Source organism: Bombina bombina, chromosome 2 (assembly GCF_027579735.1).
Source record: "Bombina bombina isolate aBomBom1 chromosome 2, aBomBom1.pri, whole genome shotgun sequence".
In the NCBI taxonomy this organism is placed as follows: Eukaryota; Metazoa; Chordata; class Amphibia; order Anura; family Bombinatoridae; genus Bombina; species Bombina bombina.
The window spans coordinates 33,237,711-33,259,646 of record NC_069500.1 but is presented as its reverse complement, the minus strand read 5'-3'; the positions used below and the strand labels follow the sequence as shown (position 1 = coordinate 33,259,646).

Here is a 21,936-nt window from a genome sequence, read left to right as displayed (position 1 = left end):
CCAATATTTAAACAACTAATGAAACTTTAAAAAAATACATCTAGATGTTATTCTCAGACTAACCTTTTCTTTGAATGCATCATTCTATCTTGTACTTATTTAGTGTTTAATGTCCCTTTAACAATAGACTGGATTATAGATAAACCATACTCATTTCTATATATTATTTAAAGTTGTAAGAATCTAGTAAAAACTAAGACTAATTTATCATTCAATGGACAATTGATGCGATGTCACCCTAGTGCACACTGCACTGCTATATGTGTTTTGGAGAGTGATCATATTATTTAGGCTAATACACTAATACAAAATGCAGATATGAAGTCCTATTATATAGTGTTAGGTCAGTAATTCTAAAGAATGTGGCCTGGAATTCCGACAGTAATTCCACATACAGAATGCAGGAACATGGTCAGTAATATCATTTATGGTTGGGAGGTGTATAGTTCCCTGTTCCTCATGCACAAGGCAGATAGAAAGTCAATATGTCAATATTTAGCAGGAATCATTTTTCAGATTCTTCCATTCTTTCACTCTAAGTGAACCTATCTTTACGCTTTGTGTTTAATTCATTCTATCTCAGTTCTTTGTTTTTAAAAATGTATTGTTTATTGCTATTTGGCTATTTCAGATTACTTACTCTCAACTAACCCCATATCTTGTATATCTTTTATCTGAGTCTCATATGTCTATGGAAACCTGCTATTCACTCACATGTATAATCTTTAATGCAAGAAAGTTGGTTAAAGAGGCTGTAAAGTTAAAATTAAACTTAATTTATTGGATAGAGCATGACATTATAAACAACTTTCCAATTTACTCCTGTTATCAATTTTGCTTAGCCCTCTTGGTATCCTTTATTGAAGAGTAATCCTATGTGATCTCAGAAATGTGCACCTGTCTTGAGCCATCTGGCAGCAGTGCTTGCAACATTGTTTATAGCAATGTTATACATAGCTACAAGCACTGCTGTCATGGACTGCTTTAGACACATGCAGGCTTCTAAGCTTCTATCAGCCTACCTAGGATTAGTCTTTAACAAAGAATACCAAAAGAACAAAACACATTTTATAATAGAAGTAAATTGCATGCTCTATCTCAATCAGGAAAGATCAATTTTGTCCCTTTAATAGTCCACGGCATCATTCCTTACTGTTGGGAAATACTGAACCTGGCCACGCGGAGGAGGAGGCTTAAATACTCCTCCCACTTCCCTCATATTCCAGTCATTCTGCCAATGGAACAAGGAACAGTAGCAGAAATATCAGGGTATAAATAGTGCCGGAAGAGAAAAACAAACTTTGGTCCGCCCATCGGAGTATACGGGCGGGGGCCGTGGTCTCTCCTCATACAGAAGGAAAGGAAATTATCAGGTAAGCATAATTTATGTTTTCCTTCTTAATATGAGGAGAGTCCACGGCATCATTCCTTACTGTTGGGAAAACTATACCCAAGCTCTAGAGGACACTGAATGATAACGGGAGGGGTAAAGAAAAGGCAGACCCTAATCTGAGGGCACCACAGCCTGCAGAACCTTTCTTCCAAAAGCTGCTTCAGCCGTAGCAAAAACGTCAAAATTGCAGAATTTTGAAAAAGTATGTAAGGAGGACCAGGGTAGCCGCCTTACAAATCTGATCCATAGATGACTCTTTTTTAAAGGCCCAAGAGGAAGCCACTGCTCTAGTGGAATGAGCCGTAATCCTCTGAGGAGGTCTAAGTCCCGCTGGCTCATAAACTAAGTGAATAATACTCCTCAACCAAAAAGAGAAGGAAGTTGAAGAGGCCTTCAGGCCCTTACGTTTTACCGAGTAGATAACAAACAAGGAAGAAGTTTGTCTAAAATCCTTAGTAGCTTGAAGATAAAATTCCAAAGCTCGAATAACATCCAGATTATGAAGTAAACGTTCCTTCGAAGAAAAAAGGATTAGGACACAAGGAAGGAACCACACTCTCCTGATTGATGTTACGATCAGACACCACCTTAGGAAGAAAACCCAAGCGGGTACGTAGGACAGCCCGCTCACATTGCAAGGCAGCCATTTCGGAAACTCGCAGTACCGATGCAATAGCCAATAGAAACAGAACCTTCCGTGGCAGGCGGAGCAAACGGCCGACCAAGATGGCCGCAACACACTTAGGCTCCTGAAACAAACTTGGTGATTTAATCCACAAAACGAGCCAAAACAGCATCAGATGCTTACATTTCGAAATATTAATTATCTATGTATGTGGGGATCGTTCAGGTTTGTTTTGAAAGCCCTGCACATACTATATGTCAGTTGGAGATCGATTATAGGTTTGAGGCCTGTTTTAAAGCCGAAGCTGCGCCACACAAAACGACTGTGTGATACATAGTGCACTGTTTACACCACAACTTTGCTCAGTTGCTGAGGAGAGAGCGGATTGTCAGCCTTTAACACTCTGGAGGTAATAGAGAAGCTGAGTGAAGAGCTGAGACCTACACTGAAGACGGAGTTGCGCCACATGAATCAGCTACATTACTCATAGCGCATCACCTCTGGAACTTACCTTACATGTTAAATTTTGTCAGTTTGCTGATTCAACACTGTTTTGCTGCTAAGAAGAGGGCAGATTGCTAGATACTCTTCTGGGTCTCGAGCACATATACTGTGGTGGTGTGGGACAGCAACTAAGCTTATCTCGACAGGGCCTGCTGCTGCACTCCGGGAGGTTCGGGGGTCCGATCCGGAGTGTTTGAAGAGCAAACACTCATAATTTTTCTCGCTTCTGCTGATCGCAAGCTCCTCTATCTGTAGATACTGCCATTAATGATCTCGGCTCCGAGTAAGTGGATTACTATATTGCATCTGAGGTATTAATTGTATTAGGTTTGTTATATTGATACACTAATTTAATAAAAACCTGCAGCTAACCTGGGACATTGATGCTAGCTAATCTCTGTAGCATACTGTATTTCACGAACTGCCATTTATATTTTTGTTGTGGTAAAGAAGAAACTGATTTATCATGATGTTTGTGACGAATCGCTCTCTGTGAAAAGGGTTTATACTTATCTTGCTTAGAGATAAATAGTGCCTTTACTCCCGACTGGAAAGAAAATCTGCACTTTGTATAAATAATTGTTTAAATAACATTTCAGCAAGATCTGTACAACAAACTACCCTGGAGAGACATAAAAAGAGGACATATAACTTTACAATACAGCAGATCCTACAACCACTACTGCACTGGGTAGGATTCAGTCATAATATTATTCTATGTAACCTGGCATATACATTTATAAATATATATTGGAAAAAGTAGCTCATCAAGAAGATATAAAGCTATAAAGTTGCTACGCCCTAGATTTCAACAGCACGCACTCCCCTCCCCTCCCCTTTCCCGTTATTTAGCACAATAACGGGTCATATCCACTATCCCCTTTGCCGTGATCGTCCTGTCAGGGCATACTCCCTGGGGAGTAGCGTGCTATCAAGAGCACATCACAGCCAGAAATAAATCGCCAGCAGTTTACAAAGGTTCTCATCATACTGATCTGACTGCACAATGTCGCAAAGAAAAACTACAAGGAATTATAAACTGCAGAATCCGCCTCAAAGAAATCAGGGGGCAGTAAATACTTTCTTCAAACCATCGGATAAGAACAAAAACAGAAAAGATCCTGAACTAGCACAGACATCTTTTGAAGATAACTCTTGCGATATGGCAGATACTTCTGACTGCTCATTGCCAACCACTCCAGAATCTAGATCCCTGAATCAGTGCTAAATAACGAAATTCAGGATTATTTACAACCCTTTTTTGTTAAACTGGCGAAAAATAAAACAGATAGCCTGTCTGACATAGTCCTTGATAGGGCTCATTGAGCCTTACGCCCTAAACCAGCAGCAGATTTACCGCCCAGAGACATAATTGTTCATTTTCCAAATTATCAGTATAGAGAGGAGATGTATAACTATGCCAGGAAACAACAAGTCATAATGTTTCAGGGACATCACATTCAAGTATTTCAAGATCTATCTACAAGGACGCTTCAGAAATGCAGGGACTTTTCCATTCTAACTACCCACTTAAGCACATTAAAAAATCCCTTACAGATGGGGTTTCCCATGTCTGTTATTGTTGTAAAGAACGGAAAGTTGAATGTGCTTCATTACCTGATGTCGACAGATTTTGTAATTTGTCGAATATCCCATCTCCTAGCAGAGAAGATTCTTCCTCTTCTCGTAAACAAATACCACGAAGGATACTCCTAAACCTCAAAGACGCCCATGGTCTGAAATGTCTAACAAGCGAAGTAAACAAAGACAAACCACTCTTGCTGAACTTGGTAAAGAACCACCCTGACTCAGAGATGAGTATATGTGTTCTGTTTACTTTTCTCTCTTTTTGAGATAATTTTCTCTATCAGTCCATTGTTGTTATGGTGACTTAGAGATTTTCACTTATGTTAGCGATCCTACTGATTAAGTAGGTGTCTGTTCATTAATATGTTGCTGAAATTGTAAGCATACTCAGTCTGCTCTTATAACTAAAGAAATGTATATACAATTTGATTTTCTCTTATGTAACTGCTTAATTGTCAATTTTATAACTATATTTTCTCAAGGTCTTTCCTTAACGAATATGCTGAATAGACCTAGATGACATTTGCTAATTAAGGTTACCCGTGACGATCCATAATGAGTGATATATGCTAGCGGTTTCTATATTAGTTCTTACTCTCTAATATTAATGTTTAAGAAGCTGTTTGGTTCTCGTTTTACATTATGTTCTCTAAATATGCTTTCACCTAGTTCGTTATGTAGCTCCCCACATAAACACACATATTAGGAAGTTGTTCGATATTTACCAGATAATTTTCTGGTGTATTTACATCTCGATTATTCCTGGTGGGCACACTTCTCTGATACAACAAAGTGATGAGCTGCACCAGGGTACTTGTTAAAAACTTTTATTGATGGTCACAATATCTTCCTTCATTTATTGTTTATTTCACAACAATAAAGGACATTGTGGTGTGTATAGAAGTCACCCAAAGAGCTTATTTCTGACGCGTTTCAGCCTGACTGGCCATAATCGTAGCATAATGCTCATAATCCCAATCCACCTTTAAATCCATTGTGCTAAATTGTGATTGGATAAAACAATTATCCTGGGCGGTTTCTAAGAACACACCTTTTATACAGATACACCATTATAGAATATTTTTCATATATGTTTGATAAACAGTAATAAGTAATGTGAACCTTATACAATTGCTTTTGCTCAGATGAATTCCCGGTTGGGACTAACAGTTGACTTATAGCCTGCATATTACAATTCAAGTCCTGACATTTTCGTTGACTTTTTTAACTTAATTTCAAAGTCTGTCAACATATCCTTATCATTTTTTATTAATACCCTAAGTTTTTCTACCTAGGCTTTTAAGTACCTTTTTAAACTGTAAGAAATTTGAGTCAAATAGAAAACACTGAAAAATCTGCTGAAATGTGCAAAGACTTACATAAGACTTTTTTTACATAAATTACTTTCTTGTCCCTTAACTGGTGACTAATGTTGCCAAACATTATCCAATTAAATTGATAAATAAATAAATAAATAAATAAACTTAAACATGTGCTCCAAATCTACTTCATTTAAATTCCAAATTTAAATTTTAACTTTAATTTTTAGTTTTTAATTTTTAATTTTTAAATTCTAATCATCAGTCTCCGAATATGAATTTAATTTCAAGGCATACTCCAGGGATGCCCCTGGATACACAGACCCAAGAATCTTTATTCCCAAAAATTGATTATATCGAATTCTGAATTCAGACCTGTGGGGATTCTAGTCCTGAGTCTGTGTATCCAAAAGGCCTCCCTTTTTGCTAGGAGTTTGTCTCTGTCTCCACCTCTTGCCTTACAGGTTACTTGTTCAATGATTGTCCACCTCATTGTGTCTGCATTATTATTGTGTGTCAATTTAAAATGCTGCACCAATGGTGTTGTCAATTTCCCTGCTTTTATGTTATTTATGTGTTCACGTATTCTGTCCCGTGTTTCTCTGGATGTGAGTCCTGTGTATTGGACTCCACATTGTACACAGGTCAGCAAATAAACCACATACGTGGCTCGACAGTTCAGGCATGAGTAGTGCCTGAATTGTTCCCCTGTTACTGTACTTGAGAAACCTTCACCACACTGTAAGAATCCACAAGCTATACATGATGTATAGCTACATTTAAAGACTCCTTTAAATCTTAGCCACGATGATTGGTCAAGTTTTGTGGTGCTTATTTGTGTGGGAGCTAGAATATTAGCTAATGTTTTCCCTTTTTTGAATGCATACCTGCACCCCTTTGATACAATATCACTAAGATCATCATCAGCCGATAACATACGGAAATGTTTCCGTATGATATTGCAGATCTGATGATATTGGTTGCTATATCTAGTGATAAATGAAACACCTTCAAAAGCATCTTTTTTCCCAGGCTTCTCTGATTTGAGAAATTGTGACCTGTTTCTTTTGGCTATCTCTAATCTAGAAATAGACACTTCCTTTATTTTGTAACCTCTTTGACATAAACGGTCCTCTAGTTCTGAAGCCTGTATGTCAAATTCCTCCTGAGTTGTACAGTTACGCTTCAAACGTATAAACTGCCCTTTTGTAACAGATCGAAAAACCCTTTTAGGGTGGTTGCTTTCCGCGTGGAGCAGAGTATTTCCTGAGATAGGTTTTCTAAACACTTTTGTAAACACTTTGTTTTCTTTACTCATCAGTGTTACATCTAAATAATTGAGCTGTGTAACATTAAACTCATGTGTTAGTTTGATCCCTGCTGTATTGTTATTGAGATGCCTTAGGAAGTCTTCAGCTTCTGATTCACTTCCTTCCCAGATGATCAGAAGATCATCTATATATCTCCTGTAGTAATTGATCTTAGCTTTCCAGGGTCCACTATCTCCATAGATGTGGGACAGCTCCCACCAACCCATGAACAGGTTGGTATAGGAGGGGGCAAATTTGGCCCCCATCGCTGTCCCACATCTCTGGAGGTAGTGGTCTCCCTCAAACATAAAAAAATTATGAGTTAACAAGAACTCTGTAACATTCAGGATGTAACTACAAAGCTGGGGACTATACTCAGTCATCCTTTTCAGGAAAAACGATAATGCTTCTAGACCCTTGTCATGGGGTATAGATGAGTACAAGGAAGTTACATCTATAGACAGCCAACTGAAATGGCTTTGCCAGACGACAGAATCAAGTTCAATCAGAAGTTGCTTAGTGTCTCTCAAATGACTAGACAACTTGGATACCATTGGCTGTAGGATGGAATCTAACCATTGTGACATAGGCTCTAATATAGAGCCTATGCTCTATATTATATAAGTCAACTGTTAGTCCCAACCGGGAATTCATCTGAGCAAAAGCAATTGTATAAGGTTCACATTACTTATTACTGTTTATCAAACATATATGAAAAATATTCTATAATGGTGTATCTGTATAAAAGGTGTGTTCTTAGAAACCGCCCAGGATAATTGTTTTATCCAATCACAATTTAGCACAATGGATTTAAAGGTGGATTGGGATTATGAGCATTATGCTACGATTACGGCCAGTCAGGTTGAAACGCGTCAGCAATAAGCTCTTTGGGTGACTTCTATACACACCACAATGTCCTTTATTGTTGTGAAATAATGCTTCTGGAAGGAAGATATTGTGACCATCAATAAAAGTTTTTAACAAGTACCCTGGTGCAGCTCCTCACTTTGTTGTTTTGGAATCCATTGAAACAGAGCTTGCACAGAGGTAGCCTGTAACCGCTATCGACCTAGCCAGCACCCATCGGACAGTTCTGACAGTTGATAGAACAGCTGAGGAGGAGGAAGCCGAGAGTAAAGATTCCGGTGACGTCAGACGCCAAGTTACCGCGAGTGGAGAGGGACCCAGGAGGAGAGCGGAATACAAGCCGGAGGCAGAAAGAAAGGGGCTCTGATCTGTACCATCCCACTGCCCCGGAGGAACGAGTAAGCTCTCTGAGGACGGGCCAGTCTCTGCGAGTAGCGGAAAGCGGCAAGAACCGGGGAACATTCTCTGAACAGGGGTGAGTCTATTTACAAGCAAACTCTATCTTGGTGCATTACAAGTTTGGGAATATTTATCAATCAAGTGAATAGACTGGGCGGTTATAATAGGTGCTCACACAAGTTTGGGAATATTTATCAATCAAGTGAATAGACTGGGCGGTTATAATAGGTGCTCACACAACCAATGACTTAAGTATATTACACTTCTCTGATACACCACTATATATTCGTATCCTATATAACTACTTGATATACTTAATTATTTATCACTCCATATCTGCTGTGGATAACCATGATCACATATACTAAAGAAGCAAGCCAAAATGTGAAAGGCTTTTTATCTGCTGAAAAAAGATCTATAGCCTATTTTGACTTCCATAAAAGAGGAATTGATATCATCATGACCCAAGAAACTCACTTTAAAAAACATAACAAAACCATTTTATCCACCAGATATTATGACCAGCAATTTTTTAACTGAGGCCCAAATCGGAAAAACAGAGTATGTATCTCCTTTAAATGTCATACCCCCTTTGAGTTTTTGCAGAAACATGCTGATAAAGAGGGTAAAATATTGATTTTGAAGGGCCTTTACTATGGTAGCCCATTACAATAGCAAATGTTTACACCCCAAATAAGCCGACTCCCTTCTTCTTTAAATCACTGGCTAATGTGCTGTTGGACCTTTCCAAGGGCCCAATTATTCTAGGAGGCAATTTTAATTTTCCTATGAACCCTACATTAGATACTTCCACTGGGAAATCATACATCTGCAATACCCAATTGAAAAATAATTGTGCAATCTTGCAATCACTTACCTTATTTGATACCTGGAGGACAGTACACACATCACGTAAGGATTCCACATTCTTTTCCCACCCCCAACATTCATATTCCAGGCTAGATTACATATTTTGCAATCAAGCATTACTCACCCATCTTATCCATTCCACAATCTCCCATACATCTTGGTCAGATCATAGCATGGTCCTCACTATCTTCAAGTGGTCTCTCAAAACACGAAATACATTTAATTGGAGACTCAATGACTCTATCCTCACAAACCAAGACACGGTAGACAAAATAATAAAATACACTGACGAATACTTTCTTATTAATACGTTTGACAATAACTCAATAGCCAATAACTGGGAAGCATACAAATGTTTTATACGAGGTGTCTTAATAAAAAATAATGCCAAACAACGGAAACTTAGACTGATGCAATTTACCTCTCTAACAAAATATCTTACTACCAAGGAACAAATTTATAAACTAGATCCGACATCCACTCAAAAACTTGCAGATCTTACCATAGCAAGAGACAATCTTAATAAATGTTTAACACAAAATACCCACATGAGAGCCCTTACTACCAAATAAAAAATGTTTGTAGAAAGTAATAAGGCAGGTCGTCTATTAGCCAGATCCCTCAAAAAACAAAATTACAGTGCATTTATCAGAAATCTCATACATACCTCTGGCAGATGTTTTACTAAAAATGAGGATATAGCAGATGCCTTAGTGTCTTATTACTCTAACCTATAAAATCTTAACTCTGTCGTTACATGCGACAAAATTAACTACATCGAAAAATATCTTGCGACATTAGAAACCCCTTCCATTTCAGAAGAGGATAAACAATCACTAGACAAACCAATTACGCTACAAGAAATTAAAACTATAATAAAATCATTACAAATAGGTAAATCTACCAGCCCAGATGGTCTCACAGAGAAATTTGATCAACTTTTACAAAACCAACTCGGACCACATTTACTTGACCTTTTCACCTCCATTGACCAGGACAATGTTTTTCTCCAACCATTATTAGAGGCTTTAATAACGGTCATTCCAAAATCAGATAAACCAAGGGATCGAGTAGGGAATTACAGACCTATATCCCTCCTAAATCTAGATATAAAAATATATGCTAAAATACTTTCAACACGGATGAATGCAATCTTGCCAAAGGTGATACACCCAGAAAAAGTGGGTTTTATTAAAGGTAGAGAGGCAAAGGATAATACTATTAGAGTCTTACATTCACTGCAACTAGCCATAGATAACAACACCCCCCTTACTCTTCTTTCCACAGATACGGAGAAAGCTTTTGACAGGGTGGACTGGCATTTTATGTGGAAAACCCTGTCAAAATTCGGTTTTTCAAATGCTTTTATCATCAGAATTCAAGCCTTATACAACTGCCCTCGCGCAAAAATTAAAGTTAATAATAACATTTCACATTTCTAATGGCACACGCCAAGGCTGCCCATTGTCCCCTTTACTTTTTGCCCTTACAGTGGAAATTTTAGCAATACAAATTAGGAAGAACCCACCTATTCAATATGACAATCTTCACCAAAAATACCTTTTAATCGCGGATGATATAATCCTCACTCTTCAATCCCCAACTACATCACTACCTGCATTGATACATACCCTAGAAAACTATAAACAAGCCTCTAACTTCTCTATAAATATGGGGATGCCATATTTGCCAATCAATCTACTACCACAAGATCTAGAATATGTAACCCACAACACCAAGTTCGCTATTGCTGACAGACTCAAATATCTAGGTCTGATAATCCCCAAAAATGCACACGATTTGTTCCACATCAATTTTATAGCACTACAAGCCAATGTACGGAAAATTCTAGAAACTTGGCATAAACAGGGTCACTTATCCTGGATGGCAGAATCAACACGGTTAAAATGATGGTCGTGCCTAAGAATTTGTATTTATTCCAAACATTGCCAATAGCTCTACCTTATTCTTACCTTAAAACCCAACAAAAAATTATAAATCTTTTCATTTGGTCTTTTAAAAAAACAAGAATTGCCCAGTACACATTATACCTCAGCAAGGAGGATGGAGGACTTAATGTTCCTAATATAACCAATTATTTAAGAGCAGCACATATAGATAGAATAATAGCTTGGAATCATGCATGCCCCTCCAAATCAAACGTTTTATAAACAATAGATACATCAAAGCTACACTTGAGGTCTGGGATTATGTCATTACTCACACAAAGGGAATATCCTCTTCAATTTCTCCCTTGACCCCGTTACTGAACAACCGCCTCTTTTTACAACATCACTCCTTCACGCATACCAACAAGATTGAAACTTTCCATAATCTTCCTATATTTTTAATATCTGACTCTAGCTCTATTAAAGATAGGATCTCATTAAAGGAAGAATTAGGCTCTCTGTTGGTATTCATATTTACAAATTAGACATGCAATTAATACTAGCCCACTCAAACTGAATGTTCTAACACCTCTTCCTTTTTCTAAAAAATATGCACTAATACCACTATCAAAAAAGCACATTTGTCAATAATATATAAAATGATAAGAGGCTCGTTTCCTATGGAAAGACCCTCATTCTTAAGGAAGTGGAATGCAGACCTTCTCTTAAATTTGGATGATGATGATTGGAAACGTTGCTTTAAACTAGCTCACTCCTCTATCTCTCTAACTCTGTCCAAACTCAATTACAAAATATTGTCTAGATGGTATCTCACGTCCTAAATATTACATACTATCTACCCTAATGCCTCATCTAGCTGTTGGAGAAGATGTGGCAAAATAGGAACTATGACTCACACCTAATTTTACTAATTATTGGACACAATTAGAACAAAACATAAATCAAGTCTTAAGTACTAATATCTCTTTTACCGAAGCATAATTCTCCTTAATCACACTCCACGCATAAAGCTGCTACATATAATGCTAACTTGTGCAAAAAGACTAATCCCGCGTCTCTGGAAAACAGACCCCCACCCTCTCACAATGGGTCTCAGAAGTGGACCATATCCTCACTCTCGAGAAAATGCATTATTGTTTTGTAGGCAAATGTGATTTCATAGCTGATATAATATTCTTATGGGAACAAAGGTTATATGATGATTTGTAATCTTCCTATAGACATTTTCTCCTTACTCTTTTATGCTCTTTCATGCAAATAGATATAACTGTATTAATTAATATAAAATGTGATATGGAAAATATGTAAAGTATTTATAGGATTTCTCTATTCCCATTCTATCCTTTTCTCTGTGTACACCCTTCCCCCCCCCCCCCCCTCTTCTAAATGTTTCATATGCACACCAATTTAACTCTAAAAATTGAGGGTTTCTTTTGGTACAAACTTATGTTCTTGAAATATATCAACCTGTTATTTGTACTGTAATGTGTATTACTGATTTTTTTTTGTTTAACCCAATAAATATAAAAAAGAGAGAGAACCTTCCAGGATAAAAATTTAATGTCAATCGAATCCATTGCGCTTATAAAGCAGACTATGATAATAAGATAAAACGGCACCTTTATACCCCCAATGGCTGGGGCACTCACCACCTCCTATGACCCAGGCCCAACAGAGAAACCCGCTTCGTCTCCAGTAAACCGCACGGTCAGGAAAGAGGAAATCAGTGTGACCACACCCTGTCACGTGGTGCGCAATGTAGGACGCCCCTCCTGTGATGATAGGCAAAGAATGACTGGGATGTTAGGGAAGAAGGAGAAATATTTGAGTCTTTGGCTGGGGTGTCTTTGCCTCCTCCTGGTGGCCAGGTTCAGTATTTCCCAAAAGTAATGAATGATGCAGTGGACTCTCCTCATATTGAGAAGGAAACTTAAAAGACTCAGTGCTTTACTTTGATATAAGATATACTGATTTTCACTTTTTTTGTACACTTCCTATTGCAGATCATCACAATTTATACTCACGGGAAGAAAGACTCAAAATGGGACCCAAAACCAAAGATGTTGAAGTAGCATCCGAGAGGTAAACTCTTTAAGAGCAGAACCAATGTTTCCTGGAATAGAGCAAGACAAAATGTATTCTATGTATGCCTAATTTTGTAGCAGCAAGCTGTGATTTCAATGTAACATACCTGTATACCCATTAAACTTAAAGGTGATGGATAACCCTGGCACAGGATGGCAATAACATGGGAACTCTTTAGTATCCAGTAAATTTGGCACAGGCTGGTAATTTGCTTGGAAAAACTTTAAGGATGGATAACCCTGACACATATCTAACCCAAACTCAGGTTGCCGGTAGTCATGTAACTCATTACTGATGGATAACCCTGACTCAGGTTGCCAGTAGTCATGTAACTCATTGCTGATGTACAACCCTGACTCAGGTTGCCGGTAGTCATGTAACTCATTGATGATGTTTAGCCAATGGCATATGCTAGATGTAGTTTGGTTACTTGCAAAGGGTGGCAGTAACCAGGGACTCATTAGTGATGGATAACTGTCCCAGGCTGTTACTAACCTAAGAACCTACTAAAGATGGATAACTTACTACCTTTAGCAATAAAGAATAAGGGATTCACAAATCTGTGCTGTGGTACTTGTCTGAGTTAAGCTACTACCTGATTCTCCTAACTGTAAGTAGGATTGTGCTTGTTCTTCCCACCAGAAGGCAGTCATCTTACAAACAGTAGACAAAGTCAGAATATATGTATTAACAGCACTGACCTTGGCGCTTTCAATACGCTTTGGCGCATCTGGCTCAGAATACATTGGACACTCCATACTTCCAGATCTGTCCATAAGGAAAATGAATTCTCCCCGATTAGATTGTTCCTGTATCTCTGGGAAGCTAGGATAGAAGTTCAGCATGACGGCTGGGTCTGCCATCGAAGAACCTTTCATGGGTAGATGGGAGAAAGATTAAAGTAAACTACCTTCTCTTTACCATCTGTCTGCTTTCACAGTATGTCCTACCCTTCCTCTCTCCTTCTCTGTATGTAACTCAATTATGTAGATCTTCTCTTTTCATTCACTCCACATTCAAGTCAGTAAAGTTGCAATATACAGAGACATTTAAATCCTTATTGATAGTCCTGCTATTGTTGGCCATGTGTTGTGCAAGACTGGGAGTGTGGTGGCAAAGCCCATAGTACTTTTCCTCTTACTTGTCCTGCAGGGGAGTCAGCACACAGCAAGCAGGCAAAACATCAGAAACAGAGTCCTGGACAAGGTAAAGGGTTGCAGGGCCAAGGGTCTGACCTGAGGTCTGATGTAGATATATGGCTGACAGAGGGGCTGCAGGGTTAGGGGTCTGACCTGAGGTCTGATGTAGATATATGGCTGACAGGGGGGCTGCAGGGTTAGGAGTCTGACCTGAGGTCTGATGTAGATATATGGCTGACAGAGGGGCTGCAGGGTTAGGAGTCTGACCTGAGGTCTGATGTAGATATATGGCTGACAGAAGGGCTGAAGGGTTAAGGGTCTGACCTGAGGTCTGATGTAGATATATGGCTGACAGAAGGGCTGCAGGGTTAGGGGTCTGATGTAGATATATGGCTGACAGAAGGGCTGCAGGGTTAGGGGTCTGATGTAGATATATGGCTGACAGAGGGGCTGCAGGGTTAAGGGTTTGACCTGAGGTCTGATGTAGATATATGGCTGACAGAGGGGCTGCAGGGTTAGGGGTCTGACCTGAGGTCTGATGTAGATATATGGCTGACAGAAGGGCTGCAGGGTTAGGGGTCTGATGTAGATATATGGCTGACAGAAGGGCTGCAGGGTTAGGGGTCTGATGTAGATATATGGCTGACAGAAGGGCTGCAGGGTTAAGGGTTTGACCTGAGGTCTGATGTAGATATATGGCTGACAGAAGGGCTGCAGGGTTAGGGGTCTGATGTAGATATATGGCTGACAGAAGGGCTGCAGGGTTAAGGGTTTGACCTGAGGTCTGATGTAGATATATGGCTGACAGAGGGGCTGCAGGGTTAGGGGTCTGACCTGAGGTCTGATGTAGATATATGGCTGACAGAAGGGCTGCAGGGTTAGGGGTCTGATGTAGATATATGGCTGACAGAAGGGCTGCAGGGTTAAGGGTTTGACCTGAGGTCTGATGTAGATATATGGCTGACAGAAGGGCTGCAGGGTTAGGGGTCTGATGTAGATATATGGCTGACAGAAGGGCTGCAGGGTTAGGGGTCTGACCTGAGGTCTGATGTAGATATATGACTGACAAAGAGGCTGGTGTGGCCATGTAGCTGACAGAGGGGCTACAGGGCCAGGAGTCTGTTCCAAAGACTGCAATGGGTATGTTACTGACAGAGGGGCTACAGGTATATGGGTCTAATGTGAAGTCTAATGTGTGCATATGGCTGACAAAGAGGCTGCAGGGCTAGGGGTCTGATGTGTGCATGTGGCTGACAGAGGGGCTGCAGGGCCAAGGGGCAGATGTGCATGTGGCTGACAGAGGGGCTGCAGGGCCAAGGGGCAGATGTGCATGTGGCTAACAAAGGGGCTGCAGGGCCATGGGTTTACTGGAGTATGTGAATGACAGTGGGGCTGCAAGGTCTGATATGGGTAAATCTGTTTCTTCAAAGTGTAGATTTGCACTGTCCTGCACATTTTCATCTCACACAATGTATAAAGGCTGTCAAGCACCTAGAGAGACACAAGTGTTGGACTTACTGACCTGCTTTAGCATCTGCCAGTGCAGCTTCCACAGTGACACTAGGTTTATTCACCTCCTTATAGTAAGCAAGAAGCTCCACATCCCGTTCAAACTTGTATCCTTCAGCCAGAGAAACCTGCAGAAGCAGAGGAGGCGACGTATAGCAAAATAAAAGGTCAGTCTCTGATCTGAAATGATTTTCTGTAAGTGCATATTTATAGAACAGGAAATGGGGCAGGTGCAATTATATGTCTGCATACAAGTAAAACACACAGGGGCAATACAATGTAAACTAGTGGGCTTGTGTTTTATGCTGCTTATTATAAACCAGTAGCTCACTTATAAGGAGTGTAAGTGGCAACAGAACCCTGCACAGTGATTGGTTGATATGTGCAGGTGCCTGTTTATATTTGTCCCTAATTGGTCACAGCAAAGAAAGTAAGAAATAACACTCAAGAGCCTTTACAAAGGGTGTGTCTTGGGACTGCAAAACAATATATATATATTTCTGCTTCTTAAAACATTTATTTTGCATGCAGAAAGATACTTTGTAATGTAATAAACAATTTCTGATACATAGATAAAAAATAATGTCCCTTTAACAGTGTCAAGCAATCTGGTGATATATCGGTAGGTAAAGTTATATTGTACAAATTACACAGAGTCCCCTATGTGCAGGTAGGTACCAGGAGCGAGCAGCTCACCTTTCTCCATCCTAACCACATTATTACCTTTTTTACCACCATATGTCATGTCTTTACAATAAATACATACCACCATATGTCCTGTCTTTACAATAAATGCATACCACCCTATGTCCTGTCTTTACAATAAATACATACCACCCTATGTCCTGTCTTTACAATAAATACATACCACCCTATGTCCTGTCTTTACAATAAATACATACCACCCTATGTCCTGTCTTTACAATAAATGCATACCACCCTATGTCCTGTCTTTACAATAAATACATACCACCCTATGTCCTGTCTTTACAATAAATACATACCACCCTATGTCCTGTCTTTACAATAAATACATACCACCCTATGTCCTGTCTTTACAATAAATACATACCACCCTATGTCCTGTCTTTACAATAAATACATACCACCCTATGTCCTGTCTTTACAATAAATACATACCACCCTATGTCCTGTCTTTACAATAAATACATACCACCCTATGTCCTGTCTTTACAATAAATACATACCACCCTATGTCCTGTCTTTACAATAAATACATACCACCCTATGTCCTGTCTTTACAATAAATACATACCACCCTATGTCCTGTCTTTACAATAAATACATACCACCCTATGTCCTGTCTTTACAATAAATACATACCACCCTATGTCCTGTCTTTACAATAAATGCATACCACCCTATGTCCTGTCTTTACAATAAATACATACCACCCTATGTCCTGTCTTTACAATAAATACATACCACCCTATGTCCTGTCTTTACAATAAATACATACCACCATATGTCCTGTCTTTACAATAAATGCATACCACCCTATGTCCTGTCTTTACAATAAATACATACCACCCTATGTCCTGTCTTTACAATAAATACATACCACCCTATGTCCTGTCTTTACAATAAATACATACCACCCTATGTCCTGTCTTTACAATAAATACATACCACCCTATGTCCTGTCTTTACAATAAATACATACCACCCTATGTCCTGTCTTTACAATAAATACATACCACCCTATGTCCTGTCTTTACAATAAATACATACCACCATATGTCCTGTCTTTACAATAAATACATACCACCATATGTCCTGTCTTTACAATAAATACATACCACCATATGTCCTGTCTTTACAATAAATACATACCACCATATGTCCTGTCTTTACAATAAATACATACCACCATATGTCCTGTCTTTACAGTAAATACATACCACCCTATGTCCTGTCTTTACAATAAATACATATAACAGCAAGAAACAACGTAAAGTGAAGAACCTCAACCACCAAAGTAAAGACACTCAAGTGCTGGAAAATGCTCCTCAATGTCTCTGTGCCACATGCAAATGAATCAAAACTTTCTAAATGTTTGTTAAATATTTGACTTCCATTTATTATAATTTAAAATAATAAAAAAAAAAACTTTGGACAGTCTTTAAAGAGACATTAAGGGGACAATGAATCAGGACTGCAGGGGACATATTCTCAAGTAAAAGACCTGTCCACCTGCAATACCCACTTGTAATGTAGCATCACATGACAATGTAACACTGCACAAGATTTCTCGTACAATCCCACCCCCTTTTATCTTGTAACCAATTACATGAGAGCAGGGTATGTCAATCACCCAGAAGAAGCGAGTGTTGGGATGATTTATCTCACCCCCTCTGAGATGGCAGAGAGACTAAACCATCAAGTCATAAGCTGTGATTTCAGCTTGAGAAATCCACCTATAAATTGTTGTTTTTTTAATCAGAAATGAACCACTGCATTGGCAAAGATCTGCATTCAATCTGTTTTGTTATGAAACTTGTATTGCTTAAAAGTTTAAAGATATAGCACGAGACCTCCTCTGCTGCCAAATAGAGTTCTTGCACATATCAAGCACTGTGAAGCATGCATGAGTGTCAAGGTTCACAGTTCCATATAATGCTTTACAGCCTCTCTGGAGAGAATAGAAAAAATACACTTTTCAAAATGTAGCTTTCAGCAAAAGCAGGTAAAATAAATAATAAAAACTACATTGCAAAATTTTTCCACTAGGCATGGTTAAACCTTGGGAATAAAATTTTAAATGTAACGCCCATAGCTTGAGTTATTTCCTACAAACTACAGGGTGTAAATATCTGTAATTGGTCATATGAATGGGACATCCTGTCCTTCAGGTCACAAATGTAAATCAGCAACTGATCTCTAATACATTTGTCCCAAGTAAAGAGAATTTGCAGCCCATGCCGAAAAATCTGTAATCTGAATTATTTATACATTTTATTATTCAGATTAAATCATTTTACACAATTTATATGTAGCTCCTTAGCATTCGCTATTAAAAGGTACAGGAAACCCCAAAATGTTATTTCATGATTTGGATAGAACCTACAATTTTAAACAACTTTACAATTTACTATCATTATCAAATTTGCTTTGTTCTCTTGTTATCTTTGTTGAAAGAACATCATTGCACTACTGGCAGCCAATCACAAAAGACAAATGTATGCAGGCACCAATTAGCAGCCGCTCCCACTAGTGTAGGATATGTGCATTTTGTTTTTCAACGAGGGATACCAAGAGAACAAAGCACATTTGAAAATAGAAGTGAATTTAAAAGTGTCTTTCCTATCCCTTTAAATTAGATTTTTTCTACTTGTCATCTTTGACATGCGCTTATCAATATGTAACTTTGGGCTATTAACCTCGGGTTGCAGGGTCTATATTCACCTTGGCTGCAGTCTTGTCCCCATCAGTGTACTCGACAGGGGTGAGGTTACAGTTGGACTTGATTTCGGAGATGCCGTATGCAGACTGGAAGTGGGCACTGAGATGCAGGGTGTATGGGATTCCACCTATTGGCACGAAAGGACGTATGGCAGTGACGCTTTGCTCTTCACCTACACAAAGGGTTGGAAAGAGATTTAGTGAAATGGATAGGATGTTTCTGTAGTGCAGATCTGCGCTTTAATTGAAGCCACAAACCATAATCTTATTATAGGGAGGAACGGGTAAAAGTTACAATAATAAAAAGTCAATTCTGATTCCAATAATATAGCTTAACATCAGGACATCTCTTCCAGCGTGTGTGATCTGCTAGCATATGCACATGTCAGAAGAATAAAACTTTATGGGCGCATTGTAAAGTTACTGAAGCTTAAATGGACATTAAGTACAAAAAGAAAATGATCTAATGTATTAGAGCATTTCATTATTGTAGTGTTCTTTGCATACAACAATGTGCTTAACCCCTGGAAAGAGGTTAAATACAAAGATAAAACCAGTTATTTAGAGCTCCCACTTGAGCATCAACTTTGCTAACAGTAATCGTTTTGCACGTGTCGGGTAGCGTGCATATTACAAGTTGAAAGTTTGCGTGCAAGCGAAACCCAACGCGCGCTAACCAAAGGACTTCGAATATTGCAACCACGCTAACTTATTCTCCCCATAGACTTCAATGGAGAGCACAGAAAAAAATCTAACACCTATCGCTTGTGAACAAACCCGACAAGAGTTATTCAAATTTAAAGGGACGTTCCGGCCAACATTTAAATGCACATAGATGAATTACATCTTTGAATAGAACATATATTTGCACTATAGATGTATTGGCAAAAATCCTTCTAGTGAAAGCTATTCACTGTTTTAGTGTTAACATTTTTCTGTGCATGTAAAGCATAGCTAGATATTCTCAGGGCACTTATATTTTAATTACTGCAGCTGCTCAGAGCACAAGTGGGGTTTGTATCATGTCAGCAATTAACAAATGAAGTCATTAAAAGATGGTACAAGCACCTTAGGCTCTCTAAGCATGTGCTGTAATTAAAATGCTGGTGCACAGTGCATACTTAAATACACTTTTGAAACAGCTTTTATTAGATGCATTTTTGCTAATACAATGTATATAACAAAAGTGTTTCTATTAAAAACTGAAATGCATCCATGTGGATTCCAATTCTGGCTGGAATGTCCCTTTAACATTCATATGTTCTTCACATACAGGATAATGTAAATTTCAATGTAAATACATATTTATTTATTTATGTATGTGTGTGTATTTACTTATGCCTGTATTTCTATTACTATAGATATATAGATATCTATTTTACATTAACATTATCACATGTATATAAAAAAATAAGTTTTTCTCATAAATGAAAAAAAAACCTTAAAACATAAGCAGAGGAATCAAACTGAAACAGCTGCCTGAAACTGCTTCCGAAGAAGCAAATACATCAAAATGGTAGAATTTAGTAAATGTATGCAAAGAAGACCAAGTTGCTGCTTTGCAAATCTGATCAACTGAAGCTTCATTCTTAAAAGCCCACGACGTGGAGACTGACCTAGTAGAATGAGCTGTAATTCTCTGAGGTGGGGCCTGACCCGACTCCAAATAAGCCTGATGAATCTAAAGCTTTAACCAAGATGCTAAGGAAATGGCGGAAGCCTTCTGACCTTTCCTAGAACCAGAAAAGATAACAAATAGACTAGAAGTCTTCCGGAAATCTTTAGTAGCTTCAACATAATATTTCAAAGCTCTAACCACATCCAAAGAATGTAAGGATTTCTCCAAATAATTCTTAGGATTAGTACACAAAGAAGGAACAACAATTTCTCTATTAATGTTGTTAGAATTCACAACCTTAGGCAAGAATTTAAATGAAGTCCGCAAAACTGCCTTATCCTGATGGAAAATCAGAAAAGGAGATTCACAAGAAAGAGCAGATAATTCAGAAACTCTTCTAGCAGAAGAGATAGCCAAAAGGAACAACACTTTCCAAGAAAGTAGTTTAATGTCCAAAGAATGCATAGGCTCAAAAGGAGGAGCCTGTAAGGCCTTCAAAACCAAATTAAGACTCCAATGAGGAGAGATTGATTTAATGACAGGCTTGATACGGACCAAAGCCTGTACAAAACAGTGAATATCAGGAAGCTTAGCAATCTTTCTGTGAAATAAAACAGAAAGAGCCGAGATTTGTCCCTTTAAGGAAAACCTTTATCCACACCATCCTGAAGAAACTGTAAAATTCTAGGAATTCTAAAAGAATGCTAGGAGAATTTATGAGAAGAACACGATGAAATATAAGTCTTCCAAACTCGATAACAAATCTTCCTAGAAACAGATTTACGAGCCTGTAACATAGTATTAATCACTGAGTCAGAGAAACCTCTATGACTAAGCACTAGGCGTTTAATTTCCATACCCTCAAATGTAATGATTTGAGATCCTGATAGAAAAAAACGGACCTTGAGACAGAAGGTCTAGCCTTAATGGAAGCGGCTAAGGTTGGCAACTGGACATCCGGACAAGATCTGCATACAAAAACCTGTGAGGCCATGCTGGAGCTACCAGCAACACAAACGATTGTTCCATGATGATTTTGGAGATCACTTTTGGAAGAAGAACTGGAGGCGGGAAGATATAAGCAAGTTGGTAACACCAAGGAACTGCTAACGCATCTCCGCCTGAGGATCCCTGGAGGATCCCTGGACCTGGACAGGTACCTGGAAAGTTTCTTGTTTAGATGGGAAGCCATCAGAGCTATTTCTGGAAGACCCCGCATCTAAACAATCTGAGAAAACACATCTGGATGGAGCGACCACTCCCCCGGATGTAAAGTCTGACGGCTGAGATAATCCGCTTCCCAATTGTCTATACCTGGGATATGAACCGCAGAAATTAGACAGGTGCTGGATTCTGCCCAAGCAAGTATCCGAGATAC

General features: G+C 38.7%; 1 protein-coding gene across 4 annotated transcripts in view; it reads right to left on the bottom strand.

Annotated features, from left to right (window-relative positions):
• LOC128648386 (von Willebrand factor A domain-containing protein 5A) overlaps positions 1–21,936 on the bottom strand; it is a 201,716-nt gene that overhangs the window by 95,809 nt on the left and 83,971 nt on the right. For all 4 annotated transcript variants that reach the window (XM_053700994.1, XM_053700993.1, XM_053700995.1 and 1 more), the window contains exons 5-8: positions 18,944–19,113; positions 15,531–15,645; positions 13,571–13,740; positions 12,809–12,897 (exon numbers count right to left, since the gene is read on the bottom strand). In XM_053700994.1, coding sequence (XP_053556969.1) covers positions 12,809–12,897; positions 13,571–13,740; positions 15,531–15,645; positions 18,944–19,113 — 544 coding nt within the window. The remainder of the gene's footprint in view (positions 1–12,808; positions 12,898–13,570; positions 13,741–15,530; positions 15,646–18,943; positions 19,114–21,936) is intronic.